At 44.3% G+C, this 19,558-nt stretch overlaps 1 protein-coding gene across 9 annotated transcripts in view; it reads right to left on the reverse strand.

Annotated features, from left to right (window-relative positions):
- EIF2D (eukaryotic translation initiation factor 2D) overlaps positions 1–19,460 on the reverse strand; it is a 32,400-nt gene extending 12,940 nt beyond the window's left edge. The window contains exons 1-5 of one of the 9 annotated variants that reach the window (XM_023759004.1): positions 19,368–19,460; positions 16,970–17,130; positions 3,749–3,939; positions 2,393–2,476; positions 1,796–1,886 (exon numbers count right to left, since the gene is read on the reverse strand). In XM_023759004.1, the coding sequence (XP_023614772.1) occupies positions 1,796–1,881 (86 nt within the window). In that variant the 5' untranslated portion in view covers positions 1,882–1,886; positions 2,393–2,476; positions 3,749–3,939; positions 16,970–17,130; positions 19,368–19,460. Of the gene's footprint in view, positions 1–1,795; positions 1,887–2,392; positions 2,477–3,748; positions 3,940–4,830; positions 5,070–16,969; positions 17,131–18,995; positions 19,094–19,367 lie in introns of those variants that run through there. The other 8 variants (XM_023759005.1, XM_023759006.1, XM_023759003.1 and 5 more) reach the window with 8 other exon arrangements.
- Positions 19,461–19,558: the final 98 nt, after the last annotated feature.

The following is a 19,558-nucleotide window of genomic DNA, read 5'->3' on the forward strand; positions in this document are numbered from 1 at the left end:
GGGTCAGTAACTCAGGAACTTCAGTCTCAAACATAACTTGTAGTTTTAACTTCTTTGTACCTTTAACCTGCCACAAACTACCCCCAAGCTCCATCCCATATGCATTCTACAGGCCAAACTGAGCAGGCCAAATCCATATTTATGGAGTTTTCCCCTTTCTTCTATAGAATACCAGAGGGGGAAAAACAATGACACTGCCATTCTTTTCAACTGCAAGTTTTGCTACAGGTAAACAAGGAAGGAAACATTTCCAGGTGCGTGGCTCCAAGAGGTTCAAGGCAAACTGGAGAATATCAGTAGCAAAAATAAGATCTTTCAACACTGACCTGGTCCTTGTCAGAGAAGTGAGGAGTAAAATAATGAGATGTCATTTTTCACTCAAGATGACACAAAAGAAAGTGACCGGTCATATCCAGAGCTGGTGAGAATGTAGGGAAATCACACCCACAGGTGGGAGTGAAAACTGATACAGCTTTTTTGGAGGGCGATGGTAGCTACTTTAGAAAAATACTGGCACTGGTATTCCTAGAGGCATCAGCAAGATACTGTTTTTGATGGAGACAAACTGGAGACACCAGAACGTCCATTAGGAGAGGACTTCTCCCATCGTCACAGAGCAGGTAAGAGGAGTCAGCATATCTGGGCCTGCTTACACGGGAAATGCCCACACTATCTTAAGTGAAAACAATATAAATAAAGTATAATTCTGTTTGTTTGTATTTTTAAACATTCATACCCTAAATCATACATTTTTATATGCACATGTATATATGCATTGAAGAAGGTTGGCAAAGATATGCATCAACATGATGATGGTTACTCCTAGGAGAAAAGGATTATGAGATACAGGGATTTTTGATTTTTCAGAATTGTTCTTATCATTACTTGCTATGTTATTTTTAAAAAGAAGCAGGGTTGTGATGGCTGAACAATGCTGTAAGTATACTAAAGAGCACTGAATTGTACATTTGAAACAGGTTAATTTGTAATATGTAAACTACATTTCAACAAAGCTATTGAAATAATTAAAAGATGATGATGATGGGGAAAAAGTATGGACCTCATGAAAGATAAGGAAAGACCAAGAAAATGTCACAGACAGGAGGCTAATAAGACATGACAACTAAATGCACTGTGCTATTCTAGACTGAATCCTTGAAGAGAAAAAAAGACATCAGTGGGAAAACTGGAATAAAGCTTGTAATTGTGTTAATGGTATTGTACCAATGTTAATTCCTTAGTTTTGATAACTATACTGTAGTTATATAAAATGTTATCATTACAGGAAGCTGGGTATAGCAGAACCCTGTACTATCTTTGCAACTCTTCTGTAAATCTAAAATTATTTAGGAGCCCTAGCCGGTTTGGCTCAGTGAATAGAGCGTTGGCCTTGGAACTAAAGGGTCCCAGGTTCGATTCCAGCCAAGGGCACATGCCCTAGTTGTGGGCTCGATCCCCCCAGTAGGGAGTATGCAGGAGGAAGCCAATCAATGATTCTCTCTCATCACTGATGTTTCTATCTCTCTCCCTTCCTCTCTGAAATAAAAATATATATATATTAAAATTTTTTAAAAATAAAATAATTTAGGAAAAAAAACAGAAGCATCAGTGGCAAATACACTGGCCCCAGATGTGTGGATATCTCACATATCTCATTACCATTCGCTGTCTTCTAGAAGAACCTGTTTTTTTCTCTTAATCCTTTATCCATATGCTTTGAGAGTTGTCATTCCCCAACCCCCTCCCCAATTTTACCTATTTTTTCCCCCAAAGGCACAGCTGGCTGGCACAATACCTGTTTCCCACCAAGACAATGGCACAGAGGTCACCCTTCTGTACCTGAGGCAGACCAGCAGGGGGCACCACTATTCCCGGCAGCATCAAATCTGCAGCAAACAAAAGCATCACAATCTATGTTTTGCCTCCATCTAATTCCACATTTTAACTTCATCATTTATTTATTCACTCAACAAACATTAATGTAATTATTAACTACATTATTCATAATGAAAATTAAAAATGGCAACCTGAATAGCAGACCTGTTCCCTTTGGGGGCCAGGGGCTAGTGGTCATATCGAAGCACCAAGCTGAGGTTCCAGCTCCAGAGTCTATCTTATCCTAGTCTCCTAAGTTCAGCCTATTGACTTACAGTATAGCATATGGCAGGTCCCAAGGTACCTTCACATCACTTATCTTATTTAAACTTTACAAAAGGGTCAGAGGCCCAAAGGGCTCATGGAAGCAGCTAAGCGAGAGGCACAATACACATGGTGGATAAAATCCATTTTTCAAACATATGCATGAATATAGGAAACAGGTACATTTCTTAAAATAGTTGCCCTTCCTAAGTAGGTTTCAGCCAAGAGCCAGAACATAGGAAAATCCTCTTACCTGCTCCCCCCACCAGTTTTTCGAGCACCAGAGGCCATGTTGTGAATGCTGGTAGAAGATCAGGATATGACCACAGGGTGTACACTGTCCAAAAACAGACCCAGAAAACACTTAAAAGCCAAAGTCAATACCCTGGGGAATTGGCAAAGTCAAACATTAAGGTTGATTTAGTTAGGATATAGATGAAGCAAAAGCTATAGAGAAAGTTGCCAAAGAGATTTCATTCCTGAAGAAGGCAGAGACTTAAGAAACTGGATGTCACTTGAGATTTGGAGGCACCTATTGTTCCACCTGGATTGCAGCAGCAGCAAATGACCACAGTAGATAAAAGCGGGGACACAGACCCAACAGGAGTCCATTTATTACCTCAGAAGCAAGTAATGTAATAACAGGGTACCAGCTGAAGAAATGCTGAACTTCCCCATGTTTATTATTTTTATTCTGTTTCCATAGTGATTAGCCATAAAACCCTAGATCAGAAAGGGCCTGCAGTTGTACAGCAGCAAAGTGGGGTCGGGTAGGCGTGGCCTAAGGGGACTGAATTGCACTGTCTCAGCCAAGCTCCGAGGAAGAAAGCCCCAAGTGCCAAAGTAGGTGTCAGTAGCTATGGAGAACAAAAAAGGCCCTAGCTGGTTTGGCCTGTGGACTGATGGTCTCGGGTTTGATTCCAGTCAAGGGCACATGTCTGGGTTGTGGGCTCAATCCCCAGTAGGGGGCGTGCAGGAGGCAGCCGATCAATGATTCTCATCATTGATGTTTCTCTCTCTCTCTCCCTCTCCCTTCCTCTCTGAAATCAATACAAATATATTAAAAAGAAAAAAAAAGAAAAAAAAGAACAGAGTCTCTGAGACCTGTGACAAAGAGAGAAGCACAGAATCCTGAGAGCCAGAGAGAGCCTAAGAAAGACTCCCAATGTGGTATCTTCGCGCCTTAAGTACATCACCACGCCAGCCAGCATGTAGTTTAAATTAATCTAGCTTCTTTCCTACAATAGTATCTCTTCGGTACTTTACGAAAATCCTGCTAGAGGTAGCTTTAAGAAACATTCATGCCCTGAGATTCACCTGTTTTCAAGACCTCTGCTCCATCCCTAAGTAACCACTATACACTTTATCTCAGAATTTCCCTTGGCAACTACTCTTTTTCTGTGTTAACTCTTTTTTTTCTTTTCTCCCTCATATAGCAGTTTCTGCTCTTGAAAGACCCAATTCTAGGGATATTAGGTCCAAAAAAATCTTTAGGGATGGTACTGGGAGATTTTCAACTTGTTTAAGAAAGAGGTTACTGGAAGACATAAGGAGAAACAGATACTAGGCAAGGGCTATAATGATGGCCATCCCCGTCCGACTGCCATACCTGTCGGGTACAGATTTTTCTCCAGTTCAAATAGGACGGGGTTACCACCACTCACGTACACGGTCACGGCATCCCCTCTGTGAGCATACAGCTTCACGACGCTGAGCTCTTCCTTCCCAGGCACCAACTCCGAGGCCTGGTCGGTCCCCAGGGCGGGGAAAGCAGCTGTCACGTCAGCTCGAAGCTTTCTCCTGCAGAAAGCACACCAGTGCCTGGAATGAACGCTGTCTGGGTGGACTTTAATAAATACTGAGGACGCGCTATAAAATCACGAGGGCCAAGGAAAGACTGTAATTTATAATGCTGTATTCTCGCACACCCTTCCAAAACATCCTGGTCTGTTTCACACCAATGTCTCATCTATTTCCACATGCTCCTGGGCAAATCTTTCCGTTTTACAAAGAAAGAAAACAAAAAAACAAAACAAAACAAGACCCAGTGAGCATCCCAAGTAAGCCTGAACTTGGACACTCAGCCCTGCCTCCTGACGCCCTGCCCAGCTCTGGGACCCACTCCCTGCTCGTATGCGCCGGGCGAACCTGCCAGCTTAGGATGAGTCACTACACCAGGGCACCAAGAATAGCAACCACACCACACTGGCTCGGGAAGCGCCAGCGTGCCATCTGCATCTGCGACGCTGGGCAGATCTGGTTCTTCCCATCCGCGCCGGGCGATCCTCCCCCTTCCCCTGCATCCGCCGCTCCGGCCAGAAGCACCGGGCACTTCTGCTTCTGCACCTGCAGCTCTCTGCGCCCGGGGTCTCTAGCTCTTCGGAGGACAGGGACTCTGCACTCCTTCAGTTTTGCATCCTCCACACCGTAGACTGCATTTTATAAGCGCTGACTGAATTATGTTTTCTTTTAAACTCACAAGAATATCCAAAAAGACAGCCTAGGAGATATATGAGGCCTCCATCTTCACCGTCAAAATGTGTCTAACCCACTTTCCCCCTGGAGTCCCTTTCCCGGGTGTACCCCGCGGCCTGCACCGGGCCGGCTGATCCAACCCAAAGAGGGCTCTGGACCGGGCTGAGAGGTACTTGGGTGCCCTCATGGGCGAAGCAGGCCCCTTCTCCCCCTCACCTGTCCGATCCCTTGATGGCCGTGTTGGACCTGACCCGAAAGGCCTTGGCAAACATGTTTGCTGGAGTGGCCTGAGGAAGAGAAGTCGAGCACGGAAGCCAGAAGCTGTCAGGAAAACGAGAGCGCGGCGTCTCCCCACCCCGCAGCCCTGGGCGCAGCCATGCTGGGGCCTGGCCGGGAAAGCAGCCCAGCTGGGATATGGGCCCGGCTGGAAACCGCGGCCGCGCAGCTTCGCGGCCGCCCCTAGTGGCAGCGCCCGGAACAGAAACTGGGCGGGGCGGCGGGGAAGGCGGGGCGGGGGCCTGCACGCCCCTCCCCGCGCCACGCCCCTCTGTGATTCTGCGCCTGCGTACACGCGTACTGCAGACTGCCGGAGCCATCAAGTCTGTAGTTTCCCGCCCCAACAGAGATTGCTATTCATCTCTTCATCGGCCTCGAAGTGTGCTGAGTAGGAGTCCAGCCAGCTCCCGTTCCATTCAATTTAGTTCAATTCCACAAAGTTAATTGAACTCTGGTATTTTATTAAACTTGCAGGCCTCTTGAATGATTTTCTTAAGGGCTTTTGTTTATTAAATCTTTTCATTTTATTGCACACTAAGGGCCTCAGGTAGGATTTTCTCCAAGATTTTCTACTATGTTATGAGAAAATTTCTAGAAGTTATTATTATGGGGTGATAATAACAATAACAGGGAATCCACTCTTGTCCCAGACTTGCCCTTCATGTTATGAGAAAAGAAACTACAAATGATTTTCAAATGTATAATTTTAAAGTATTTTGGGCTATTTGTATTTTAACTTTTGGGTTCAGGCATTATTTGGGGAGTTTTGTTTCCAAAGTAATTATGTTACTTATGAGTTTATTAACTCATATTGCTTATTTTTAAAAATCTGTGAGATAGATTAGGATCAAATGATGGTTTGGCCCTTGCAGTTGTGATCATGGACCAATGGCTTATTCTTTCTGAAACTTGCCTTCTCTGACATGTGGATGCCATAGCCACCTAATAGAGCTTCCATGAGAAACAACTGAGATAACATGTGAGATGTTGCACAGGGCTTTGCAGGTTAACAATAAATAGTTAATATTAGTTGAAAAAATCAGTCTCAGACAGAGGTGAGGGTTTGGGTTTCCCTGAGGGACAGCTGGGGGGGGCGGGGGAGGTGTCTCTGGAGGCAAGGATTTAAACACCTGGGGTCCTGGCCCTACTAAATTAAATTTTTCATGTGAAAACTTCAGCACAGAATGTCCATCCACCAAGAAAAAAAAATCCTAATTGCTTTATTAGCTGACATAGTTGCACAAAGGAGAATTCCACATTGACTGCCCAAAGATTAGGCCCTGCACAGTGTCCGCCCTCCACCATTCTTGGAAGGGCCCCTAATACAGCACAGGGGCCAGACCCAGCTCAGGCTCTCCCTGCACTTCTGACTCACCAGGTTCTTATTCTGAAGCACTGCAGCCACAAGACAAAGTCAGAGGAGTCCAGAGGAGGGTAGCACCACAGAGCCCTGTCCCTTGTACCCTCACCTGGCCACACTGGTGATGGGGGGGGGGGGGGGGGGGGGAGAAGGCTCCCTCCAGCTCTGAGTAAGCTGCCTGACCCCACAAAAGCTTTTAAGTCTTCCAGCTGAGGCCCCAGCTATCAGGGAGCAGAGACTAGCCATTTCACTATGCCTTGTCTGAGTACATGATCCATAGAAACCATAAGATAGTAAGTAATTATTGTTGTTTTAAGCTGTGGAGCTTGGGGATGGTTTGTTATGCAGCCATGGAAACTAATAAAGGAACCCAAGCATTTCTCCGTCCCAGTGCATCCTGAAATAGCCAATTTGTTCATGTCACTGTGATGGAATCCATAGCTACATGCAGTCCAACTCTTCTCCCAGAAAATTATCCATCACTAGCTATTTAAACAAAAATTGGAATTTTGTTTAAACCTTTTTTTATTTTTCAATTACAGTTGACACTCAATATTATATTAGTTTCAGGTGTAGAGCATAATGATTAGATGTTTATATAACTTATGAAGTGATCCCCTAATTAGTCTACTACCCACCTGGCACCATACACAGGTATTACACTATTATCCTATCTTATATAATAAAAGGCTAATATGCAAATTGATCGAACAGGCGGAATGACCGGTCGCTATGACGCACACTGACCACCAGGGGGCAGATGCTCAATGCAGGAGCCCTGGTGGTCAGTTCACTCCCGCCTCCACAGCAGCTCTCAGGATGTCTGACTGATGGCCCCCGAGGACTCCCGGACTGTGAGAGGGCACAAGCCGGGCTGAGGGATGCCCCCCCCCCCGCCCCGCCCAAGTGCACGAATTCTGTGCACCAGGGCTCTAGTTGACTATACTACCTATTCTGTATTTTACATCCAACAAAAATTGAAAATTGAAAAGCCTAAGATGTTTGACTAATGCAAAGTTGGAGAGGTCTAGGGAAGGGAAGAGCTTTAATCAGAAAAACCCTGTGCCAGGAAATCTGTGACTCTTTTATAAATGGGGAGATGCTACTGAACCCATAATATAAAAGGGGGACACATTAGGTAAAGGTCTTGCTCTTGCAAAACCAAACCACAAGGCTGACTCTCCGAAGAAGGCAGAGTGTCACCATGTCCAACTCAGCACTGCCTGGTCTTCCTGGCTGGGGTGGGGCCAGCAGAGACCAGGGCACCCCATGTAAGAACAGAGGCACCCACTTCCTAGCCTTCCTGCCACATACCCAGGGAGATCCGAGCTACACACTGTTGAGGGTGAAGACTTTCTTTGTGAGTAAGATGTCCTCTTGTCCTTTCTCTCTTCTTAGGACTGGCCAAACTAAATATTCTTCTAGGTTTTTTAATCTCCTTTCTTCTTCACAGCCTCCCCAACTCACACTTCCAAAAGCTGATAAATCTGGAGGATCCCAGATGAGGCCAGTAGGAGCCCTCAGACACTAGCAATTGGGCAGAAAAGGATCACATAGCTGCTCAGAAGTGAAACCTCCACATCTCAGAAAGTTATAGTTATTCTGGAAGGACTGGTTTGAGGTAAAGATGTTCTCCACAGCCTGTGGCCGAAACCTGTCACTGGTGACTCTCAGAACCGAATGGACTCTGGGAAAACTCCACGAGTGACGGGATCCTTCACTTTTATAATACATTTATAATACATAAATGTATACATTTATAAACCTTCATAATACATTTTCTTTAAGCAGTTATAACAGTTTTTTATTTCATTTTGTTTTGTATCCATACCTGAGGATATGTTTCCATTGATGAAAGGGGGGGGGGGGGAGAGGGAGAGAAAGAGACATTGATCAATTGTCTCCCGTACACACCCTGACCATGGATCAAACCTGCAACCTTTTGTTGTAGGGATGACACTCCAACCAACTGAGCCACCGGGCCAGGGCTGTTGTGTGTGTGTTTCTTGATACTTGCAATACTTGTACAGTAGGTGATAGAGAACTGATTTCCTTGGCCCAGGTGCCATGAATAGAATAGGCTAGGTGGGTTTCCAAGGTCCAGTAGGACTTGGTCTCCAAGGTCTACACTAGTGAATTCCAGACCTGGTGGGTGAACAACAGCCACAACAGAAATATCAGTGGAGCCCCTAGAGAACCAAGATGGTGGTGTAGGTAAAAGCCGATACAGGCCACCTCCGACAATCACATCAAAATGACAACTAAAATGCAGAACAACCATCATTCAGAACCACCTGAAAGTTGGCTGAATGGAAGTCCTACAACTAGAGAAGTAAAGAAGAAAGCACATTGAGACTGGTAGGAGGGGCAGAGGTGCAGAACTGGATGGTCCATCACCCACGTGTGCCATTTTTTTTAATTGAGAGGGAGATTGTCTCTGCAGAGGCTACCTGTGAGGAGCAAGGGGTCTCAGCCCCACACCAGCCCCCCAGCCCAGGCTTTCAGAGCTGGGAAGAGAAGTCCCTGCAACTACGGGCTATAAAAACCAGCCTAGGAGATTAAAAATGGCAGCAGAGTAACTGGATGCTCCCAGGAACAAACTGGAATTACAACTAAAATACAGAAAAACTTCCTAAATAATCAACAGAAGACTCGCAGTAGAGAACCCTGATTCCCAAGGACCAAAAGTGGAGACCGCATAGAGACTAGTAGGAGGGGTGGAGGCGCGAAAGGGCTGGCTGGGTGCCCACAGATAGCAACTGAAGTTCCAGAGAGATATCTCAGCTGTGGTGGGGTGGGGGGTGGGGCGGGTTTCCACTGAGAACTCTGGGATCGAATCCCCAAGCTGCCCCCCCCGCCCCGCACCCCCAGCAGAAAACACCAGAACTGAGAAGGGTACCACATAACATCTGGCTATAAAAAGCAGGGGTTGCTGTCTGCCAGGGAGTGATGGCTGAAAACTCAGGCACCCTCTTAAAGGGCCAATGCACAAAATTCCCTGTGGAACCACCCAACTTATACTCCAGCAGAGGGAGGGCGGAGTGCACTGGAGCTTTGTGAGCAGAAGCCAGGATTGGGGACTCAGGGGTTGGAGCTCAGAAGGCAGACACCCCTAGTTTCCTGTGCTGAGTCATTCCCTCACGCAGTGGAGGACATCTTTCCCACACAGATATTTGCCTTGCCTGGGGGGAAGACAGCTGACACACCCTATTGGAAAACACCTTGCCGTGACACCACTTAAGAGACTAAAGATAACACTTAGCCTCCAGGCAGAAGCAACTTCCCAACCCTGTTGAAAAAAACCTCTAGCCACACCTGAGGATGACTGCCTGGGGCAATTCAAGTCGGAATCCTATCAGTCTGTAGGCAGAGGGTCTCTGGAGGCTTTGAGTCTTTGCCTGACCTAATTAGTCAGAAACAGTGTTTGACACTGTCCTGCACCTGAGATTGAGAGGTGTAGAGGATCTACCTAACACATAGTCACAAACCCAAACAGACAGCCAAAATGAGGAGACAAAGAAACAAACCCCAAATGAAAGAAAAAAAGAGAATTCTCCAGAAGAAGAGATAAATGAAACAGAGATAAGAAATTTATCTGAAAGAGTTCAGAGTAATGATGGTAAAGATGCTCAACAGCATGAAAAAAGATCTAGTAACTATGAAAAAAGAACAGTCTGAGAGTAAAGAATGACATAACACAAATAAAGAACACATTGGAAGGAATACATAGCAGATTAGGGGAAGCTGAGGATTGAATCAGTGAATTAGAAGACAGGGTTGAAAAAAAATCACTCAATCAGAGAACCAAAAATAAAAAACAATTAAAAAACAGGAGGACAGCTTATGGGAGCTGTGGGACAACATGAAATGTAACAATATTAGAATAGCAGGTGTGCCAGAAGAGGCAGAAAGGGAGAAATGGATAGAGAAGGTGTTTGAAGAAATAATGACAGAAAACTTCCCTAACCTGGTAAAGGGAAAAGTCACACAAGTTCAGGAGGCAGAGAGAACCCCAAGCAAGAAGAATCCAAACTGGCCCATGCCCAGACACATCATAATTAAAATACCAAAAATTAAAGACAAAGAGAGAATCTTAAAGGCAGCAAGATAAAAGCAAACTGTTATCTACAAAGAAGTTTCCATAAGACTGATAACTGATTTCTCATCAGAAACTCTACAGGCCAGAAGGGAATGGCATGAAGTACTCAAGGTAATGAAAAGCAAGGATCTGAAACCAAGATTACTATTTCCAGCAAGGCTATCATTCAAAATAGATGGTCAAATAAAGAGCTTCCCAGACAAAAAAAGGCTAAAGGGGTACACCACCATCAAGTCAGCATTACAAGAAATGCTAAAGGGATTGCTGTAATGAGAAGAAGAAACAGAGAGAAACCTAGGCATTCAGAATTAAAATGGCAATAAATAAGTACCTATCAATAACAACCCTAAATGTAAATGGATTAAATGCTCCAATCAAAAGGATAGCTGAATGGATACAAAAACATGACCCACCTATATTCTGTCTACAAGAGACCCACCTCAGAACAAAAGACACACACAGGATGAGAATTAAGGGATGGAAAATAATTTTCCATGCAAATAGGAAAAAATAGCTGGAGTAGCAATACACATATCCAACAAAATAAACTTTAAAATGAAGACCATCGCAAGACAACAAAGGTCACTACATAATAATACTAAAGGGATCGATCCAACACAAAGATATAACCCTAGTAAACATATATGCACCCAATATAGGAACATCTAAATATATTTTTTTAAAAATGCCCTAACCGGTTTGGCTCAGTGGATAGAGCGTCAGCCTGCGGACTCAAGGGTCCCAGGTTTGATTCCAGTCAAGGGCATGTACCTTGGTTTCGGGCACATCCCCAGAAGGGAGTGTGCAGGAGGCAGTTGATCGATGTTTCTCTCTCATCGATGTTTCTAACTCTCTATCCCTCTCCCTTTCTCTCTGTAAAAAAATCAATAAAATATTTAAAAAATAAAATAAAATAAATAAATATATTTTTAAAAAAACCTCTAGAGGACTTTAATGGAGAGATGGACAACAATACAGTCATAGTAGGGGACTTTACTGACTTCTCTGGATAGATCTTCCAGACAAAAACTTAACAAGGAAACAGACTCTAAAGGACACACTGGATCAGATGTATTTAATTGACATTAATAGAACATTTCACCCCAAAGCAACAGAATATACATTCTTCTCAAGTGCACATGGATAATTTACAAAAATAGACCACATGTTAGGACACAAAACAAGTCTCTACAAGTTCAAGAAGATTGAAATCATATCAAGCATCTTCTCAGATCACAGTGGAATGAAACTAGAAATCAACTACAATAAAAACACCCCAAAACATACAAACACATGGAGGCTAAATAGCATGTTATTAAACAATGAATGGGTTACCAACAAGATCAAGAAAGAAATAAAAAACTTCCTGGAAATAAATGAAAATGAACACACATCCCAACATCTCTGGGGAGACATCAAAAGCATCCTGAGAGGGAAGTTCATAGCACTACAGGCATGCCTCAAAATAACAAGAAAAATCAGCATTAAACCTTTTAACTCTACAAATTAAAGAACTAGAAAGAGAACAATAAGAAAAGCCCAGAGTAAGCAGAAGGAAGGAAATAATAAAGATTCGAGTAGAAATAAATAAAATAAAGACTAAAAAAAAATACAAAAAAATCAATGAAACCAAGAGCTGGTTCTTTGAAAGGATAAACAGAATTGATAAACCATTAACCAGACTCATCAAGAAACAGAGAGGACCCAAATAAATTAAATCAGAAATGAAAGTGGAGAAGTAACCACTGACACCACAGAAATACAAAGGATTGTAAGAAAATACTACGAACAACTATATGCCAACAAGCTGGACAATGTGGATGAAATGGGCAAATTCCTAGAAAAATAAAATCTCACAAAACTGAATCAGGAGGAATCTGAAAACCTTGAATAGGCCAATAACAACTCATGAAATAGAAGCAGCAATCAAAAAACTCCCAGCACACAAAAGCCCAAGTCCAGATGGCTTAACTGAGGAGTTTTACCAAACATTCAAAGAAGAACCAACACCTATACTCCTCAAACTATTTCAGAAAATCCAAGAGGAAGGAATACTTCCAAACTTTTTATGAGGCCAGCATTATCCTAATTCCAAAACCAGATAAAGACACTATAAAGAAAGAGAATTGCAGGCCAATATCCCTGATGAACACAGATGTTAAAATCCTCAACAAAATATTAGCAAATCGCATCCAGCAATATATTAAAAAGATCATACACCATGACCAAGTGGGATTTATTCCAGGGATACAAGACTGGTACAATATTCACAAATCAATAAACGTGATACATCACATAAACAAATGGAAAAACAAAAATCACTCATATCAATAGATGCAGAAAAAGCATTTGACAAAATCCACCACCCATTTTTGATAAAAACCCTCAGCAAAGTGGGAATAGAGGGAGCATATCTCAACATGATAAAGGCCATATATGACAAACCTACAGCCAACATCATACTCAATGGGCAAAAATTAAACCATTTCCCCTAAGAATAGGAACGAGACAGGGATATCCGCTTTCACCACTCTTATTCAACATAGTATTGGAAATCCTAGCCACAGCGATCAGACAAGAAGAAGAAATAAAAGGCAACCAAATTGGAAAGGAGGAAGTAAAACTCTCATTATTCACAGATGGCATGATATTATACATAGAAAACCCTAAAGACTCCACCAAAAAACTACTAGGTTTAATAAAGGAATTTGGCAATATAACAGGATACAAAATGAACACCCAGAAATCAATGGCGTTTTTATACACCAACTAGGGGCCCAGTGCACGAATTCGTGCACCTTGAAAGGAACTGTGGGCCATGAGGCTGTGGTGGGCACAGGGGCAGGTGTCGGCCCATCCTCCGTACCCTGCCCAGCCCCTCCCACCGCAGCCCCTGGTCCTGTCTGCCGGCAACCCAGCTCCCACCACCACCTCTCCCACTTGTTGATGGTGCGGAGAGATTGGGGCCAGCGCCAGCAGTGGGTGTGAGCAGGGCCGGCGCCATCAGCCGGTGTGAGCGGTGGCTGCTGCCCCGATCGCCCCTCAGGAGCTGGGGAAGGTGGGGAAGCCCTCAGGGGTGACCGGGGCTGGCAGCCACCGCTCACAGCTGCTGACAGCACCAAGCAATTGGGATCAGTGCCGGGCGCCGGCAGCGGGTGCAAGAGGTGGCTCCAGCGCTGGCAGTGGGTGCGAGTGGCGGCTCCAGCGCCGGTAGTGGGTGCAAGCACTGGGCAGGACCGCAGTGTGCAGCAGCAAAGAATTTTCAGTAACCACCAGAGGCTCACCCCGATGACAGCGACCGGTGCCCCGCCTTGGTCTGGCACCCCTGCTCACCTGCTCCGCCATCCCGCCACGGCCAATGCTGGCCATGTTTCGTGCTCTGCTGCCGACGCCCACTATGTTCCGCACATGCCCCCTGGTGGTCAGCGCACATCATAGTGACTGGTTGTTTGGTTGTTCCGCAGTTTGTTCTATTTGCATATTAGGGTTTTATATATATAAATAATGAATTCTCAGAAAGAGAAACTAAACAAACAATCCCATTTATCATTGCACAAAAAAATTAAGATACTTAGGAATAAACTTAACCAAGGAGACAAAAGACCTGTCCATAGAAAACTACAGGGCACTGAAAAAAGAGATAGAAGAAGATATAAACAAGTGGAAGAATATACCGTGTTCATGGATTGGTAGAATCAACATGATTAAAATGCCCATACTACCCAAGGCAATCTACAAATTCAATGCAATTCCTATTAAAATACCAACGACATATTTCACAGAGCTAGAACAAACACTCCAAAAATTTATATGGAATCAAAAAAGACCCCAAATAGCTGCAGCAATTTTGAGAAAGAAAAACAAAGTTGGAGGAATCACAATACCAGATTTCAAGTTATACTACAAAGCCACCGTAATCAAAACAACCTAGTATTGGCACAAGAACAGGCATGTAGATCAATTTAACAGAACAGAAAACCCAGAAATTGACCCAAGCCATTACACTTAATGAATATTTGATAAAGGAGGCAAGAGCATACAAGAGAGTCTCTTCAATAAATGGTGTTGGGAAAATTGGATACATGCAAAAAAATAAAACTAGACCACCAACTTACACCATACACAAGAATAAACTCAAAATGGATAAAAGACTTAAATGTAAGTTGTGAAACCATAAAAATCCTAGAAGAAACCATAGGCAGTAAAATCTCAGACATCTCTTGTAGCAATATGTTTACCGATACATCTCTTATGGCAAAGGAAAACTAAGGGGAAAATAAATAAATGGGGCTACATCAAAATAAAACGCTCTGCACAGCAAAAGAAACCATCAATAAAACGAAGAGAGCGCCCACTGTTTGGAAGAACATACTTGGCAAGGATACATCTGATAAGGGTTAATATCGAAATATATTAAGGAACTCAACAAAAGGAAGACAAACAATCCAATTAAAAAATGGGCAAAGGACGTTAAATAGAGACTTCTCCAAAGAGGACACACAGATGGCCAAGAGACATATGAAAAATGCTCTAAGTCACTGATCATCAGAGAGATGCAAATTACAATGGAAATCTCACACCTGTCAGAATGGCTACCATCAACAAATCAACAAATGACAAGTGCTGGCAAAGATGTGAAGAAAAGGGATCCCTAGTACATTGCTGGTGGGGAATGCAGACTGGTGCAACCATTATGGAAAACAGCATGGAGTTTCCTCAAAAAATTAAATATGGAACTGCCATTTGACTCAGTGATCCCACTTCTAGGAATATATCCTAAGAAACCCAAAGCACCAATCAGAAAGAATGTATGCACCCCTATGTTCATAGCAGCACAATTTACAATAGCTATGATCTGGGAAGAGCCCAAGTGTCCATCAGTAGATGAATGGATAAAAAAAGCTGTGGTACATTTATACCATGGAGTACTATGCAGCCCTCTGCTGATCCCTTTGTGGCTCCTGCTGAGTGGCCCCAGGCAATGGCTAACTTTGCACCTCCCTGGAGGCCCTAGGTCCAGTACACCTGGTGGACAGCTTCAGACCATAACAGATTACAACTCTACACATCCATAAGCAACACACTCAAGGGGCAGACTTAGTGAGCACCAAAGCCCCACTGAAGCAAGTCCTGTTCCATAGGAGTGTATCCTGCACAGCTGCTCTCCCACTGTAGTCGCAGCTGGTCCTCACAGCCAATTGGCCTGGAGGTCAACTCCTCCTGGTGATGACAACAATCAAGGCTCAACTACAAGACTGTGCACACAGCCCACACAGGGGTGCTCCTAGAGTGCCCAGCTCAGGTGACTGGGCAGGCTCAGCCACTGGGCCCTACAGGACACCTACTACACAAAGCCACTCTATCAATCCAGGAGACATAGTGCTCTACCTAATACATAGAAACAAACACAGGGAAGCAACCAAAACGCAGAGACAAAGAAGCATGCCATAAATGAAAGAAATGGAAGCAAGCAAACTACTAGATACAGAGTTCAAAACCATGGTTATAAAGTTACTCAATGAACTTTCAAGGATCTTAGTGAGAATGTCAAAGACATGAAAAAGGACCAGTCAGAAATTAACATACACTAACTGAAATAAAGAATAATTTACAGACACTCAACAATATAGTAGAGGGAAAAAATAATGACAGAAAACTTCCCCTACCTGGTGAAAGAAATAGACTTGCAAGTCCAGGAAGCACAGAGAGTCCCAAACAAGAGGAACCCAAAGAGGCCCACACTAAGACACATCATAATTAAAAAGCCAAGGGTTAAAGACAAAGAGAGAATCTTAAAAGCAACAAGAGAAAAGCAGTTAGTTACCTACAAGAGAGTGCCCATATGACCATCAGCTGATTTCTCAACAGAAACTATACAGGCCAGAAGGGAGTGGCAAGAAATATTCAAAGTGATGAATAGCAATGACCTACAACCAAGATTACTCTACCCAGCAAAGCTCTCATTTAGAATTGAGGGTCAGATAAAGAGCTTCACAAACAAGAAAAAGCTAAAGGAGTTCATCACCACCAAACCAGTATTACATGCAATGTTGAAGGGTATTCTTTAAGAAGAGGAGGAGGAAAAAGAGGAGGAGGAGGAAGAAAAGAGGAAGAGAAGGAAGGAGGAGGAGGGGGAGAAGGAATAAAATATATGAACACTAAAATGTCAACAAATACATATCTATCAATAATTAAATCTAAAAATCAAAATAAACGAACAAGAAATCTAATGAACAAAATAAACTGGTGAAAAAATAGAATCAGAGGCATAAAAGCATGGTACAGACTAACGAATCTCAGAGGGAAGGGGGAAGAGGGCAGGAAGAGATTAACCAAAGATCTTACCTATAGACACAGACAATAGGGTGGTGAAGGCCTGGGGTGGGGTGGGAACCGGGTAGAGGGGGGCAATGGGGGGAAAAGGGGGACATCTGTAATACTCTCAACAATAAAGATTTAAAAATATATATCAGTGGAGCCCCTTATCAAGAAATTCTTCATCATTAGATCCGGAGGGATTGGAGGGTAGGTCAGAATGGATATTTTTCAAAAGTACCAGTATTTATTTATTGCAGCACCCCAAAATTTAGTGGCTTAAAATAATCATTTTATTTGCTCACAGTTCTCGAGGGTCTGTTGACTTGGTTCTTCTGCTGGCTTGCTTGGGATCCTCATGTGAATGCTGTCATCTGGCAACACAACTCTGCTGGATGGCCTCTCACCCGTCTGGCTGAGGATTCTCCACCAATCTAGTTCAGATTTGTCCACATGGTGGCAGCATCTAAGAGCATAAGAGAGAACCTGTAAGGTCTTGAGGCTCAGACTCCTGATCACACAATTCTGTCACCTTCTATTGGTCAAAGCAACTCATATGGCTGGCCAGATTCAAAAACTGGGAAATAGCCGGGCAGGAGTGGCTCAGTGGTTGAGCGTCGTCGACCTATGAACCAGGAGGTCACAGCTCAATTCCAGTCGGCACATGCCCAGGTTTTTGGGCTCGATCCCCAGTAGGGGACATGCAGGAGGCAGCCAACTGATGATTCTCTCTAATCATTGATGTTTCTCTCTCTCCTCCTTCCTCTCTCTAAAATCAATAAAAAAACATTTAAAAAAAAGAACTGGGAAAATAGTCTTCATTACTTTAGGGGAGCAGCTGCAAAGAATGTGTGAGGCTTTGGAGGGGAAGAAAGGGTGTGAATGGTGAGGAGCTGCCTGCTTGAGAGCTGCAGAGCAGAGCAGCAGCTCAGTGGGGGACTTTAACCCAGCCAACTGTTAAATCAGGGCCTCTTGGAAGAAATCCTGCAAAGTACTTGGGTCACTAAAGTTAGAGATTTATGAGGCTCTAGCCACCTCAAGGAATCCTCCCCACCCCTTGACCATGGGAACAATAGCAGCAAGATAAAGGATGGGTGTTTTCTGTCTCAGGGGAGGAAGGGAGCAGGGATGCTTCAGGTTGGTTCACAGAGGTATGCCTGGAACACAGACGGAGACCCAATCCTCTCAAAGCAGTGATTCAGAATGAGGTAATAACAAAACTTGTGGGGCAAGTCCCATGCCAAGTGGTCTGACGTGTCCACACATCGGTACCAAGGACAGTGATTATTAACAATAGGATTTTGCAATCTTAGAGCCGAAAGGGGCCTCAGCAACAATGTAGCTCAAACCTTTGTTGCCATGGGATTTTGTTTAAACAAAGGCTTCCACTGGAGCCCAAATACAAACCTATAAGAAAACAGGATTGCTCTGGGGGTGGGAAGCAAAAAAAAAAACACCTTCTTTATAAAATTGGAAACATTTCTTAAAGCATCATGGAAGACAGCATTTTCAATTATATTAACATCAGAGGCTAAAGCAACATTGATCACAAAGAATAAAATTCCCCCAAACGAATACATTCTTCATTTAATAAGTGAAGAGCCTTTGGATTTTAAGGGCATGTTTACTTGGAAAAATGAAAGCCAGAAATATGACTTTTAGTCACACAGAAATGAGCCTCGGATGGACATTTTTTCAACTTACGGACTAGCCGCGGTTCTCAACCTGTGGGTCGCGAACAATGAAAATACATCCTGCATATCAGATATTTACATTACGATTCATAACAGTAGCAAAATTACAGTTATGAAGTAGCAACGAAAATAATTTTATGGTTGGGGGTCACCACAACATGAGGAACTGCATCTAAAGGGTCGCGGCATTAGGAAGGTTGAGAACCACTGGTTGTCAACGAGTCCCCCAAACCCCACCAGGTGGCGCCCATGTTCGGCATTTGCTGAACACAGCAGCGGTCGGCTCCTTTCATGATGGTCAGGTGGCCTCCTGCGGGGCAGGTTTGGAAAATCCGATTAGATGCTCAAGAAAACACCACTTGTGCTCTTCTATTTTAACATCTTTTCCTCTCACTTTCGTCTCAACTACCAAAAATCCGTCTGACACTGACTCCACACACACATTCCAAAGAAAAGGGCAGGAAAAGCCTGTTTCCGAGGGGCAGCGGGAGGAAGGCTGGGGAACTCGCACACTTAGCTAGTTCAGGTTTTGCCAATTAGACTCTAATCAATAAAAAATTATTATTAGAAGATCCTGGGGCGCACGGCTCCTCCGGCCTCCGTCTCCTCCACCCTAAAAGGGCTCTTGGAGACCTACCATCCGTAGCGTCCCACTGCAGGGCACTCAGTCCTCGGTTTACGGTCTGGAAAAGAGCGCCGAAAGCTGTCAAAGGGGGCTGTCCTCTGGGCTGGTTACTGAGATGAAAGAAAAACAATATAACGTTCGAGAGCACCGGCAGCGTCACGAACTGGGCTTATTATCACTCTCCTACGTAACTTACTGGCCCGTGTGGGGGGAGGGGTGGCCGCTCCGTAGGGAAGTCTACAAAAATTACACATTTTTAAAAAATTCATGTTCCAGAGAGGGTTTTGGAACTCCAGGCTGCAACAGGTTAAGCGCCAGCAGACTTCTGAGGCAGAAGTGGGACCCAGAGCTACTTGCACCATCCTCCACCGCGGCCTTCCTCACCTCCGGGCCGCCGCCCTCCGCCCTCAGCTCGCCGCCAGCAGAACCTGTCCGCCCGGCGGACCCTCGCGGCGAACCTCCCGGACGGCGCCTGCGCGGTGGGCAGAGGCTTGGGGCCCCGCCCCCGTGCGTCACGCGTCTTTGCGCAGAGGCGTGTCCCGGGGCGTGCCCGGTTGCTAGGCGACCACACTGCT

This window comes from Myotis lucifugus, unplaced genomic scaffold (assembly GCF_000147115.1).
Source record: "Myotis lucifugus unplaced genomic scaffold, Myoluc2.0 scaffold_145, whole genome shotgun sequence".
Lineage (NCBI taxonomy): Eukaryota > Metazoa > Chordata > Mammalia > Chiroptera > Vespertilionidae > Myotis > Myotis lucifugus.